This window comes from Pogona vitticeps, chromosome 1 (assembly GCF_051106095.1).
Source record: "Pogona vitticeps strain Pit_001003342236 chromosome 1, PviZW2.1, whole genome shotgun sequence".
In the NCBI taxonomy this organism is placed as follows: domain Eukaryota; kingdom Metazoa; phylum Chordata; class Lepidosauria; order Squamata; family Agamidae; genus Pogona; species Pogona vitticeps.
The window spans coordinates 315,319,966-315,334,583 of record NC_135783.1 but is presented as its reverse complement, the minus strand read 5'-3'; the positions used below and the strand labels follow the sequence as shown (position 1 = coordinate 315,334,583).

The 14,618-nt window shown below is 39.9% G+C and overlaps 2 protein-coding genes across 2 annotated transcripts in view; both read left to right on the top strand.

The window, feature by feature from the left end:
- Positions 1-1,063, top strand: part of SNX6 (sorting nexin 6) — a 38,972-nt gene extending 37,909 nt beyond the window's left edge. The window contains exon 14 of the mRNA XM_020812265.3: positions 361-1,063. Within this exon, the coding sequence (XP_020667924.1) occupies positions 361-414 (54 nt within the window). The 3' untranslated portion in view covers positions 415-1,063. The remainder of the gene's footprint in view (positions 1-360) is intronic.
- A 2,318-nt stretch (positions 1,064-3,381) lies between these two features.
- On the top strand, positions 3,382-12,837 carry EAPP (E2F associated phosphoprotein). The gene is made up of 6 exons (XM_020812267.3): positions 3,382-3,942; positions 5,469-5,650; positions 6,231-6,329; positions 8,554-8,677; positions 10,173-10,292; positions 12,155-12,837. Exons 1-6 carry the CDS (start codon positions 3,869-3,871, stop codon positions 12,429-12,431), a joined length of 876 nt encoding a protein of 291 aa, XP_020667926.3. The 5' UTR covers positions 3,382-3,868; the 3' UTR covers positions 12,432-12,837.
- The last annotated feature ends 1,781 nt before the right edge of the window (positions 12,838-14,618 follow it).

Sequence of the window (14,618 nt, the reverse complement as noted above, 5' to 3'; positions counted from 1 at the left end):
ACAAAGCTTTCTTTGATTTAAAAAAAGCTTGATAAAGAAGTGAGGGCTATTTGCATGACAATATTGTGTAGGTATTTAACTTATGGACTTCTCAGTGTGGTGTAGGCGAGGACTCTAGAGAACAGGGTTCGAATCCCCACTCAGCTATGGAAACTGACTTGGGGAGTGGAACAGCTAAAAGCATTCCTTAAATATTTACCTTGAAATCCCTGTTAGGGTCACTTCTAACCTGACAGCGTGTAGCAACAACAACAAACTCAAACAATACTAATTTGCATTGTCATTTAATACCTTAGATTGGAACTATAGAATACTAAGCAGTGTTACTAACTTGTTTGTTTGTTTCTTTTGCTATTACAGGGTAACTTACAGCTGTTGCAGAGCTGTCTGGCAGTGTTAAATGGAGATACATAAATCTGGATCATTCCTCCCATTAATAAGGGCTGCCTTCCACTGGAGTTTACTTTATGACTTTGAACTGGCATTTACAACTTGCTGGAGGAATTGGTTGAAAATGGACACATAAACGAGCTCCTCTTTTTTTTTCTTAAATAAGCATAAGCCCCAGCAGAGTAATTCCAGATAATATGAAGCAACAGCATATTTGTTGTTATACACAAATAGTCATATGTTAATTTAATCACTGTATGCTCTTATTGTTCAGAAAACCAAGCATTTTGAGTCTTCTCTTTGTGAAAGCAGCCAACAGAATTATGTCTTTGTTTAAAGCTAGTATTAAATATTGCTGCCACTCTTATTTTACTACCTTTGTAATTTCTGAAGTTGATTTGAAACAGATTGTTTCAAATTAATTATTGCCACTAGGTGTTTGAATATTGTTGCTATATGAAGCATTGTATTGTTTATTCCACATAATGTTACCAAGCATCTTAACTTTTTTCGAATAACAAACATTTCCTATAAATTTTGGAGCAAACTTTATGTAATCTTTATAATAGGACTTCAAAAGAAAAGCAAATGCATTAGTATGTTTGCCTTAACTTGTAGACTAATCCCAATTATTATAAAATAAACTGCGAAATCAGTTATCTTTTTCCTAAAATTCTAGAGTCATTGTTTCATTATCTTGTAATTGAATTTGTGATTGTTCTGATGTTATACTGAGTTAATTTATTCCTTCATCAGTACCCAAATACATAATCATGCAGTATGTTGACATGCTGAGTAAGTGGACTACCATACATGCAGTAGGATCTCCCCTCTCTTTTCCTTCCCGAACCTTTAGTAGGGAACTATTTCACTGGTGAACACATATGTTTGAACCTCTCCATTTATCTGAGTAGAAAAAGCAGCCTTGAACAGAGGAAGGAGCATTTTCAAGCTATCTTTTCCCACTAAAATGCATAAGTAAATTTTCACTAAACCACTTTTCATCGAAATGGTCCTTGTTTTGTACAAGTACAATTATAAAGCTTGGGCTTCAGCTTTAAAAGAGGGTGGGTGGATGAGATTGTGTGTGAAATTACTGTACTGTAGTATGCTCTGGAGCTGCTAGATAGGTCAGGTATCTGGCTGTGGAGCCAGAGGTTGGAAGTTTGATTCCCTACTGTGCCTCCTTGATAAGGGCTGGACTCAGTGTTCTATAGGGTGCCTTCTACGGTAGCTCTGCAGTTCTAAAGATGATTACATGGGGGTACTCTTGAAGAGCGTTTGGGTTCTTCAGTCTGCAACATGCAGCAGTTAGGTTGTTATCATGACCTTGACCCTGAAAAACCTGCATTGGTTGCCAGTTGCCTGTGGGTCCAATGCAAGGTGTTGATTTTGACTTTAAAGCCCTAAATGGCTTAGGGCCTAGGTACTTAAGGGATCACCTGTCTGCCTATGAGCCTGTCCAAACATTAAGATCTTCAGGAGAGGCCCGCTTTAAAATATCAACAGTTTCAGATGCCTTCCTAACAAGCACAGGAGAAGGCCTTCTGTGTGGCTCCCAGACTGGAATGCACTCTCTTCTCTGAATTCTGATCAATTTCCACTCTGACTGATTTAAGAAGACTTTAAAAAAACTGTTTTAGACTGGCATATATTTAATATGTCGTGCTGTGTTGTTTTTAACTATCATTTGTTGATTTTCATGGTTTTAATATATTTACTTGATTATAATGGTTTTACAGTGGGGTTGGTTACTTGATTTTATTCTTTATTTTGTTAAATGTGGTTTTGTCTGTTAATTTTTAATAAGTTTGTAAGTGGAAAGGAAGTGTATATTTGTAATAAACATAAATAAACATTTCAGTGTAGTTGGCCCAGACCTAGAAGCCTATTGTACATTTTTAAATTTTGTACAGGAAAAACAATTGCATCAACTTCTGCTCCCTTCCCTATTTCTAACAATGGTATGGAAAGCCATACTAGGCAAAACTATTGGGCATTCTTAGAGAGGATGAAAGACAAAAAGAAGCATTGTAGCAGGTCTGTGGTTCAGTGGAAGAGGTGAGTTATGGCTACAGTATAGCCTGTAGGGTTCATTGTTTAGATTTTACAGGGCCACAATCCCAAACTTCACCATATTGGTGATAATTGGTTAACTTGAATCCCATTTCTTTGCAGTGGAGAACTTGAACGCCAATTTTTTGTATCTCCCAGAAGCTACCAGTATGCTGGCTGAGGAATTCTAGGTGTTGTTCAAAAAAGTAATTCCCAAGCTTTGCCTTAGACCCAGCAGCTTGTTAACACTTACCATCTGGTAAGTGGAGGATTTGACTTGGTATGTAGGTATTCCCACAAAGGGAAGACGTAGGAAGCAATAGGAAACTTTTCCCAAAGAACTCTTGAGATTTTAATTTTGGAACAAAACCCTCTTAATGTGAACAGAATCAAGGCCTACATAAGAACATATACAGTAGCAAGCTGCGTGTAGTACCACTGAATCAGTGCAGTTTACATAGGTGTTGACTCAGCAAATCCCTATTGATTCAGTGAGCCTACTATAATACTGGATTTTAGTTACCCTGTCTCTATCTACCTGCTCATTCTGGGTGGGGAAGGGGGCATGGGATTCTACCTCCAAGTCCTGGAATAGTGGAATGAACTACTGAATGCCCCCCAAATGAAGGGGGTGAGCATTCCTACTGATGGGATGGGAACTGAATTTCAGGGGATGGGCCTTACGTACAGCAATTGGCAATCAAGTCCGTGGAGCAACGAAAGTCACTGCAGGCCCTCCTGAATACCTTCTGATGAAACGTATCCCGTTGCAGTCTTATGGGGCTACTGAACTTACTGGAATTTTATGTTTGCATAAACACGCATTGGATGAACCACATGTTCGTTCAGAAGACGCGAAACCTAATAGCCACAATGACGGTAGATCGTTTCGTCATTTACGTGAAGGATTTGTGCCGGGTTAAAAAAAATGCCTCCAGTGCTTGGGAGGTGGGAGTAAGGAACCGGAAATGCAACTACAGCTTGTCTCAGTATATGAATTTCAGACGCTTTAAAAACGGCTGAAGGAAGCTGATGATAATTCCTTTGCTAGCCCGATCGGGTCGAAACGGAAAAGGCTGCCCCTGCTGAAAATCCCTTTTCCGGCCAGATTACTGTACAGAGAAGGGGAGCTCCGGGTCGCAGGGCTAACCACGAGAGGGAGGGGAGCGGATGTCTTCAGCTTTAGAAGGTCGGGTAGTGATAGTTATCACGGATCAATTAATGTGTGTGTGCAGATGAAGGCGTACACAACACTACTAACACAACCATCTAAAAGCCGGAACTACGCCTTCTTCGGAGAGTGTCCGGGACTCAATAGAGGGAAGGACCCGCTCCAGGCTTACAGGAACCGGAAGAGACGGGGCGCTTCCTGCTGCGCAGAGATGCGGATGATTTGTGATTGTTTGTGGATTTAGAAGTCGGCATGAGTCGTCTGCGGGAGGAAGACGATCCGTATGTGGTTGAGGAGCCCAGCGATGAGGACCCGGCCGAAAGCAGGTCTCTTGAATTTTTAGAGGAGGAGTTAATTCTCTTTCCGGTCTGTTTTTCCTTGGTGGGGGGGTCTGGCCACGTACAACGAGGTGCGAAGAGTGGAGACCTGTTTTGTCATTTTAATTACTTAATGTTGATAAAACCTTTGGAATCGAGGGTCGAGAGAAAAAGAGTTAGATCTTTTTCTTCCGTCGTCGTGTGGCTTTTGTAAAACTCTTGCTTAAAAGCTTCACACATATCCTGTAGCTGTCATGATCTCTCAAAAGTATTTGAAACACAGCCCCTTCTGTCAGAACTCTTGTTTAGAAATCGAGTTTTTTGCTTACATTTTTTACGACTATGGTAAAATCTGTTTTCTAAACCCCTTTTTTTACTTTCATAACCATGAAATGGATATCAGGATGGCTTGAGAAACTGAATAACTTAACGGTTTTTAAGCCTTATCACAAAAGCTAATTACCCTAGTGACTTGTTTTTACACATGTTATCATTACCCAGTTATTATTGAACTCTTTGCCAAAATGTTGCATTAAGTATCTGTGATAATCAGCATCTTGAACATATTTCTTCTTGCTGGGATTGGATGACGTGAAGAAGCATAAAAGCCATCATAATGAATAGCTTGTGAAAATGAATCATACTATGGGTTGACAACAGATGATCCAGCATATTCACTCTTTGTTGGTTAACACCCCTGTTCATTTCTTCCCATATTTCCCTCCCCCTTTCTAACCTCCATATACACAGAGTTGTATTTTATCTGTACAGTAAGCTTTTTTATATCACTGCTGTTCTTGTCAATAGTTTTGCTGCTGGCGTCTTCAACATTTTTGCATCACACTGGCTTTCTGGCATTCACTTAACCACTGTATTGCATCTGTGCAGATGTTGGAATATGTGTTTCCAACAAGCTGACAAACACTGTGTTTCTTCTGTTAAAACTTTTTCATAGTGTTCTCCCTAACTCAATTTTTCTTTCAACAATGAGCTCAGAGCAGTCAGCATTAAGAAAATGTAGATTAAAAGCAGAAGTGTAACATGAAACCAAATACAAATAAAATACAGATCATTCAAAAAGATAAGTCCAGCACTCAAATTATTTATTAGTATTTTTGTATCCTGCCTTTCATCCAGTGAGCATAAAGCAACTTTCTGAAATCAGGCAGAGCAAACTGAAAATGGATGATCCAGTATCACCCAGTGAGGTTGGTGGCTGAATGGAGCTTTGAATCTTGCTGTCCCAAGTCCTAGGCTGATAATCTAGTCATTACACCACATTGAAATCTTGGACTCCCTTCAATAGCAGACAAACCTATGTGGCAGAGGCCTGCCTAAACAAAAATATTTGCCTGTCAAGGAGAGCAAAGAGAAAATCAGCCTGGCCTCTCTAGACAGGAAGTTCTTCAGTTTGGAAGTGACTGTCAAAAGGAACCTCTTTATAAAAGAACCTTCACAGTGCTTTTGATTTGCTGATGATAGGATTGCAAGACTCAACTTTAAATAAAAGGCTTCAATATTTCACAATTGTTTAGCTCTGAAGATGAAGTGGATGTGCTTTTACATGGGACCCCTGATCAGAAGCGTAAATTGATACGGGAATGTCTGACAGGAGAAAGCGAGTCTTCTAGTGATGATGAATTCCAGAAGGAAATGGAAGCTGAACTAGCCTCTACCATGAAGAACATGGAGGGCAAGTGGAAGTCACAACTTACTGGTAAGAAACTTTATTAAGTTGTAAAATATGGCTTCACGATAGCAGTTTCATCTTACATATTTCTATTCTTGCCATACACTTCTTTCTATACTGAAATTGAGTACCCTTTGAGAGGCCAGATCTAGCAAAGAGAATATCAGTTTGCTTCTGTGTACAAAAAGAAGAAGAAGAAAAAGGACAGAAACTGCACAAGAGTGGCATGCCCCGTATTTATTTCTGCAAGCACGTATATAGGAATGCAGTCTGATGACCTTGGACTAGTGTTTCTTCTGTTCCTCCTTCTCCCTCCCATGTCCAAGAACTGTACCCACTGCATCACAGTGGGTCTCTCTACCCCAGTTAGGACACATCTGCCCTAAACAATCTCAGGATGTTTTTGGCAGGCCGAGCAGCTGCTCTCTGCATGTTTTCATAGGTGCTAAGATATAAATTAGTTAATTTGTTTGCTATACAGACACTTAAGAAGACGATTGGAACACAGCAATAATTGCAAACCACTACAAGAAAGTCAGACTACAAGAGAATATTTAGGTTGCTGTTTCTCTACAGTAATCCAACAATTATGTATTTTGTAATTTAGGTGATACTTCCAATGCTGGGCAATCTGGAACTACCTCCACTGCAAAGTATTATGATGACATTTATTTTGATTCTGATTCAGAGGATGAAGACAAAAAAGGTAACTAACTGGAGGTGGCTTTGCCTTCCCCTGTGCTAGGAAATCCCTTCTGCATACGTGATTTCTTTGTCCACAACAGTTTTGACACTGAATGGGTTGTAGGATGGAAACAGGCTGTAGCTCTAACTTTAACCTTATTTGATCTCCTAGATAAAAAGGAGGAACCAATTTAACAAGATTGATTACATTCTGGTAGCCTGTCTGTTATAAAGATAGCTTTGTGCAAATAACAGCACTCTTCTTGTTATATTAAACTAATTGAATAAAGATTTGCAACATGGATTTAGGTTGAGGGTAGATAAGACATGGGCACGACTTGCGTCATGCCATGTCATTGCAAGTTATTGGTGCGGCACCACAGGTGCTGCATGTTCCTTTCCCTCGCCCTTCCCAGCCAGCAACCCCACTTACCAGTCAGCACATGCTGCTTGTCTCTTGCTCTTCGCCTGTCCGCCCAGTCACAGCAGGAGCATGGACTTCCCTTCTCTGCCTACTCCAGCAGTTGCCTACTCATCTGAAGTGAGTTGTACTCGTGTCTAGGCTAAATGTCATTATCCGGAATAATTTTCAATTTTGACTGACATTTATTTCCTTCCCAAGGTTGCCTACTTCTTTCATCTTAAATCAAGATATCATACTTTTTGCTTTTTTCAGACATTCTTCCCTAGTCTTGGAACATTCTCTCCATACTCTGGATGTTAGGCAGTCTTTAGCTTTCTCCTTGTCTAGAACTGCATCATTTTGCCATTTGCCTCAGTTCTTTGTTATGTTGGAAAATATAGTTTCCCAGTGTCTTCTCCGTGCCTGGATTACTGAATTGTTGAGTGCATTGCCTTAGCTTACCAAGGCTTGTCTCTCTCTTTTTTAAAATGTGAAATACCACTACACAAGCTCTCTGGCAATGTCATCAGCCACATTTCATGGTGTTCTTCTGCTAGAAATTTGGAGAGCTGTCACTTGGTCTCAGCAATCAAAATTTGTTCATCACTACCAACTTGACATATGGCCCACATTGATACTGTTTGGGGGGAACAGATCTCCTTTATTTTGGCATAACACAATCTACCTCCGGTAGACATGGGGTCATGAAGAGTCGGACACGACTTAACGACTAAACAACAATAACAACAAAATCTACCTCCACTAAAACAACTTTTAGGCTCCCAATTGTTTGAGTCACATAGACCACTGGTTCTTAACCTTGGGTTACTCAGGAGTTTTGGACTGCAACTCCCAGAAGCCTTCACCACCAACTATGCTGGCTGGGGTTTCTGGGAGTTGCAGTTCAAAAACATCCGAGTAACAAAGGTTAAGAACCACTGACATAGACCATGAAGATGCATGGCAGAATGCTTATCTGTAAACTGTGGTGCTTTATCATCTGCAAATTCACACTTTCTACCTTCCTTTCCTCTTGGTGTCTCTCTTAGCTGTGTGCAATTTTGTGGTATATAGAAAATGAGAGGCTTGAGCTGAGGTGCACCTACACATGCATGATGGAGAGTGACGGTGGGTTTCCTGCCTAATTGTTCAGCTCTTGAATGTTCCAAGGAAGGTTCAGCACAGGTACAAGATCACAGCTGTGCAAGTGCACAGATAACAACTCATAGGACCACAGTTACAGATAAGCAGCCTGCCACTTGAAGTGGGTATAATATCCTGTCTTTTCCTAATAGATGTAGTTTCCCAATTGAGACGAAATAGGAAATTTTGATTCTTTAGAAGAGTTTTGGTTTGTTTGATTGCTTGCATGCTGAATGAAGAAAGAAAGGGGGTTGCCAGGCAGGCAAAAAATACATGTTACAATAATTGATCCAAATGAAGCCAATAAAATATTATCATTCTAAAAGAATTGGTTGGATGGATAAAATATTCAAAGTGATGTTTAACAGTAAGGCAGGAAATTCTTCAGGGTCTTTCACACCTCCAAACTGTACTTTAAATTCTATATAAATGACACTGAATCAGCAGTTTACAGTGTTATCTTGGGGAAGAATGCGTGTTTACATCTTGCCTTAGTTTTTCTGGCTGTCAAAACAAAGGCACTATTGGAAAACATTCTGTCATATTGTAACAAATGAAGTGCCAGACACAAGGAGCTTGGTTTGAGGGATAAATTTGGGGTGTCTCTAAAATTGATGGGATAATATTACATGTTATTTTTAAGATTCAGCATCACATTCTTTGGGGTATATATTCTAAAATGCATGTGTAAACTTGACAGTGGCGCCAGAAGTCAGGAAAAAAAGAAAGCACCAACAGCGTCGAATTCCAACTAATGACGAGTTGTTTTATGATCCAGAAGAAGACAATAGAGACCAGGCATGGGTAGACATGAAAAGAAGAGGGTAAGAACTTGACTGTATTTAGAACCATGAGGTTACTCAGAACTGACATCTCTGTTACAAGTTTTGGTTATATTTCTCACTCTGAGTGTAACAGGTTACACTAATTTATATATTACACATTCAACTGGCAGCAACCATGCTTCATTCAGGGCCATACTTGTTTAGTAGAAGGTGTCAGTGTTAAACTTCTTCTTCTTCTTCTTCTTCTTCTTCTTCTTCTTCTTCTTCTTCTTCTTCTTAGTAGTAGTAGTAGTAGTAGTAGTAGTAGTAGTAGTAGTAGTAGTAGTAGTAGTAGTAGTAGTAATATAATAGCAATTAATTGTGCTACCTTTCCACTGAAACATGACATAACATAAACATGATTCAAAATAGAGCAGCAAACCAAATCAAACAGTATAAGCCTGAATGCTAGTCACAGCTGGAATAGACCCATTGATTCAATGGGATTTATGTAAGTGTTTAGCCAGTAGATTCATTAAGTTTTTTTTCTAGTTGAAACTAGCAATTGGGTTTAAGGCCAGAATCAGTAGAATCATCATCATCATCAGTCATTTAAACCATCATAAATGAAACAGTTTTAAAAGCCAATTTGAAGAGATGTGTCTTCACATCCTTCCTTAAAGCAGGAAGAGTGGGAACTAATTCTAGCTCTCAGACTAGAATTTCACACACGAGGATTCCTCTCCTGTGTGCTCATCACAGGTGGAATCTAAGGCTTCTCTAACAATAAGTTAAAGACCAGATATGGGGATATTCATATTCAAATATGAATATTCCCACACGACTGGAAACGAGGGGCTGGGCTCCTGTGGCCGGCATGTCCATTCACGTGGCCAGCGTCATTCTCTTCCTGCTCAACTAGTGATTCAGCAACCATGCAGGGAGACTCGTCCTCCCTCCCACTGCCTGGAGTGGCTAGCCGAGTAGGAAGAGAGCGGAGCTCCAAGAGTGATTGGAAGGATGAGAGAGGCTGCCGTCACCGTGATGGTTTTCCTGACTTATGATAAAATTCACAAGAGGAAAGGATTATGAAGAATCAAGTTGACTGCTCTACTTGAATCTGTTTCACATTTTGTAGTTGGGTGGGAGCTGCTTTTTTGAAAGCATCTGCTTTCTACTTGTCTAGGTAATGTTTGAGTGTGAAAGCGCATCATAATTGGTGCTCCTGTCAGCACCTTCTTTTTAGTGGTTTCTGTGCATGTTCTTTAACTAGCATGAGAATGTCTGATAAGAAAGATTTTCATATACAAGGCTTATCTTAGGAGCTTACCTATATCTACATGAAAACAAAGATAAATGATATGGCTGAAACAGAACGAGAAAGTAGGTGTACCAAACTCCTGATGGCAAGGGGGCAATATTGAAAGCAGGCATTTAATCTTCCTGTTTTGCTGTTTTTAGTCATGCACTTAGGAATGAGATCAAGTTCATATTGCAAGTTGGGGAACGCATGAGCTTTATAGTAAGGATGCTTAATCATGCTATCTTGTTATAGGTATCATAGTGTGAAAAGTACACAGTCACAACAGCATGTCAAACATCCTGCGATCCCTAACAGTGACGCTGTTTTGAACTGCCCTGCTTGCATGACAACGCTGTGCCTTGACTGTCAGAGGTAATTACTTGAATCTTAGGCAATTTCCGCTTTGTGTTTGACTTTGGCCAATGATGTGAGCGAGTGCTTCTTCACACAGTCACATTGGAACTGTAATTCATTTTAGTTTTTGTGGACATTGGATTATGAGAGACAGGACATTAGTTGTAGAATAAGAGAGGCAAACTTATAGCTGCTTGTCCATAAGAGACAGCTGGAAAAGTTAGCTGAAGAATTCTGGGAAGTATAGACCAAGACAGTTACTTTTCTAAACTGCTTTATAGAGGTCAGCATATTGGTTATTCAAAACATCAGCAAAGCAATATTCCACACTAATAAAGCGGCAAGATAACATTTTCATCTTTTCAGAAACATATTATTATTTATATATTTTCATTCTGCTTTTCAGACAAATTATTAACTCCCAGAGCAGTTCACATGAGTAAAACGGAGAGAGGGGATCTGCCTTTGGGCTGGCAAACTAAATAAATACACACACAAAGGGAATTGAGGGGAGATCAGTCCAAAATTCAAGTAGCAAGCTGGGCTTATTTTTCTTTGCAGAGTATTTTTCTTCAGTAGTAATCTCTAATGCTCTGTTTTAAATCCAGTTGTTAATCCCAATTAGAATGGATTTCTTGAATTAACAGTTTACAGAACTGCTGACCTATAAAGTTTCCTCTGATTCAGTGGCTTTACTCTGGTTGGGACTAGCAGTTGGATTTAGCCTGAAAGATTTACACAGTGAGCTGATTTTTGTCTTCAGTAGAACAATAAGTTGGTCCAGATTAAGTTAGTCATGCTTTAAACCTACTTAAATCATTGGAACCAAAGGCACCATGGCTAAATTGTCCCAAGGATTTCAGTGGACTTGCAGCTTGATTAACTTGGTTTGTAAGTCCCTGTGTTTGGATCCAACACAGGTTCTGTCATGAAGCACTTAGGGTGTTATCCAGTGGTGGTCACTCCATTGACTGAAAGCATCAGCCGATGGAAGTGAAATACGTTTTACCATTTCCCTCTTTCCAGTATCACACCCCCGCCCCACCCAGCTTGTTGTTGGAACAGAATGGAATACAGTAAAAGAATCCTCAGTCTCTCTATCCTGTTGGTAAACATTTTTTTCCCAGCAGAATTACCACCATTGTGTGTAACTCTTTTTTAAAAAAATCTTTAAGGAGATGTCTGTATTTGAAAGGTTGGCTTCATTCTCTTACAGCTGTGAGGGAAACTAATTTGAAACAGGTTTCTTCGACTTTTTCTAATTTGAAACAAGATGGTTCTGAAATGGCTAGAGCTTGGAAAAGTATTCCCCATGTTGGCTATAAGAGCCTGGAAGACGTAGTCTAAAACTACAGTTTGGAGTTGTAGTCAGTGGTTTAGGTCTCTGACTGCGGAGCCAGAGGTAGGGAGTTCAATCCTCCAGTGTGCCTCGTTGAGAGGAGCTGGACTTGATGATCCAGAGGTTCCCTCCCAGTTCCCTCTGCAGTTCAAAGATAATGATGATGATTAGTCCAAAAAGTTATTTTTCCAAGCTGTAGGAATGAGGCGAGAGTTCATTGATAACTACACATTACAGAGATTACTCTGAAAAACCATGAGAGCTGTGTAGGGAGACAGTAATAAAGTGGATTATATGATCTTTTGCATTAGTAGCAGCTTATAGGTACAATACACTGTCTACAAAAAGCTAGGTCAAATAAGCCAGATAGTTTGTAATACATGGTGGTACCTCTTATCTTCTTGTGACTGCTATCTTTCTGAAATTGAACCAAGCTTCTTTGCTTTTTCTACATTTGCAAATTGTTTGAATCCAAAACATGAAGTGTTACCAGTTTTGAACTATGCAATTGAAGATTACTGCATTTCTTCTCTTCTTTCAGGCATGAATCATACAAAACTCAGTATAGAGCAATGTTTGTGATGAACTGCACTGTTATCAAAGAAGAGATTTTGAAATACAAAGAACCATTGAGTAAGAAGACAAAGAGAGGGCGCAAGACACTCAAACAGAATAGTGAATCCATTGCTGGTCTGGAAAAACAGGAAGAGGAGGAGATATATCATCCAGTAAAATGTACTAAATGTTCAACTGAGGTGGCTGTTTGGGATAAGGATGAGGTCTTTCATTTTTTCAATGTCCTAGCAAGCCATTGCTAAGATGCAAACACAACATTGTTTAAGACTTCATTCAAGTTCCAAAGCAGAGGGTGGGTTTATTTCTTTTAATTTTCCCTTTGGATGATTTGTTCTGAGGTTCCCCTACTAATCTGATGTGGATTTTTACCCTTGACATTCTCTGTATTGATTAATTGTAAACTTTACTGTGTACATAAGTGTTTTGTTCGTAAACTGATGCTTATCTGTGTATTCTTGTTTAGTGCAGTAGAACAGTTAAAAGCAAAATGATCAAGGCAGGATTCCAAAGCTTGTACCTGTTTTTTCCAGTTTTGTTGTAAGCTTCCTTGAGTCCCAGCTTTGGAAGAAAACTGGGATGTATATCAATCACACAGATAAATAAAGTAGATGGATGCCATAAAACAGACATTGCCATCAACAAACTCTGTTTGAGACTCATGGTTTTGATTTTGCTCTCATTTTTATTTTGGAATTACAGAGCACTTCGAACTTATTTGCACATAAGAGTTCCTTGAGATGCATCTTGCTTATATTAAAATTGCCTTGATTTAACAAATTGTTAAGAGTCTGCACAAGTATGTTCCTCATAATGACATCTCTGTTTCATACAAAAGTGGCATTTTTGGTCTCTCACTTTGAACCTTAGCTATCGTCGTCTAGTCGTTTAGTTGTGTCCGACTCTTCGTGATCCCATAGACCAGAGCACGCCAGGCCCTCCTATCTTCCACTGCCTCCCGGAGTTGTGTCAATTTCATGTTGGTTGCTTCGCAGACACTGCCCAGCTTTCTCATCCTCGGTCGTCCCCTTCTCCTCTTGCCTTAACACTTTCCTAACACCAAGGTTTTTTCCAAGGAGTCTTTTCTTCTCATTAGATGGCCAAAGTACTGGAGCCTCAGCTTCAGGATCTGTCCTTCCAGTGAGCACTCGGGGTTGATTTCCTTTAGAATTGATAGGTTTGTTCTCCTTGCAGTCCAGGGGATTCTCAAGAGTCTCCTCCAGCACCACAATTCAAAGGCATCAATTCTTAGGCGGTCTGCTTTCTTTATAGTCCAGCTCTCACTTCCGTACATCACGACAGGAAAAACCATAGCTTTGACTATTCGGACTTTCGTTGGCACGGTGATGTCTCTGCTTTTTAAGATGCTGTCAAGAATTGTCATCACTTTCCTCCCGAGAAGCAGGCGTCTTTTAATTTTGTGGCTGCTGTCTCCATCTGCAGTGATCATGGAGCCCAGGAAAATAAAATCTGTCACTGCCTCCATGTCTTCCCCTTCTGTTTCCCAGGAGGTGATGGGACCAGTGGCCATAATCTTAGTTTTTTTGATGTTGAGTTTCAGGCCGTTTTTTGCACTCTCCTCTTTCACCCTCATTACAAGGTTCTTTAATTCCTCCTCACTTTCTGCCATCAGAGTGGTATCATCTGCATATTGAAGGTTGTTGATATTTCTTCCGGCAATCTTAATTCCGGCTTGGCATTCCTCCAGTCCAGCTTTCTGCATGATGTATTCTGCATATAAGTTAAATAAGCTGGGAGACAGTATACAGCCTTGTCGAACTCCTTTCCCAATTTTGAACCAATCAGTTGTTCCATATCCAGTTCTAACTGTTGCTTCCTGTCCCATGTATAGGTTTCTCAGGAGATAGATAAGGTGGTCAGGCACTCCCATTTCTTTAAGAACTTCCCATAGTTTGCTGTGGTCCACACAGTCAAAGGCTTTTGCATAGTCAATGAAGCAGAAGTAGATATTTTTCTGGAACTCTTTGGCTTTCTCTATAATCCAGCGCAAGTTAGCAATTTGGTCTCTAGTTCCTCTGCCTCTTTGGAATCCAGCTTGTACTTCTGGGAGTTCTCGGTCCACATACTGCTGAAGCCTACCTTGCAGGATTTTGAGCATAACCTTGCTAGCATGTGAAATGAGTGCAATTGTACAGTAGTTGGAGCATTCTTTGGCACTGCCTTTCTTTGGGATTGGGATGTACACTGATCTTTTCCAATCCTCTGGCCACTGTTGAACCATAGCTATACAGTGCTTGAATTTTTCTTTTTTAGTTTATGGGAAAACATTTGATTTTAACATGATTATAGTAGCTGGGAAGAAGGAAAGTACAAAACACCATTTACTGGCTGAAATCCAGTAGCATGTTGCAAATAGAGTACACCAGTGGTCCTAATTAGAGATGGGGGCTTTGTACTGGATTTGTATATGA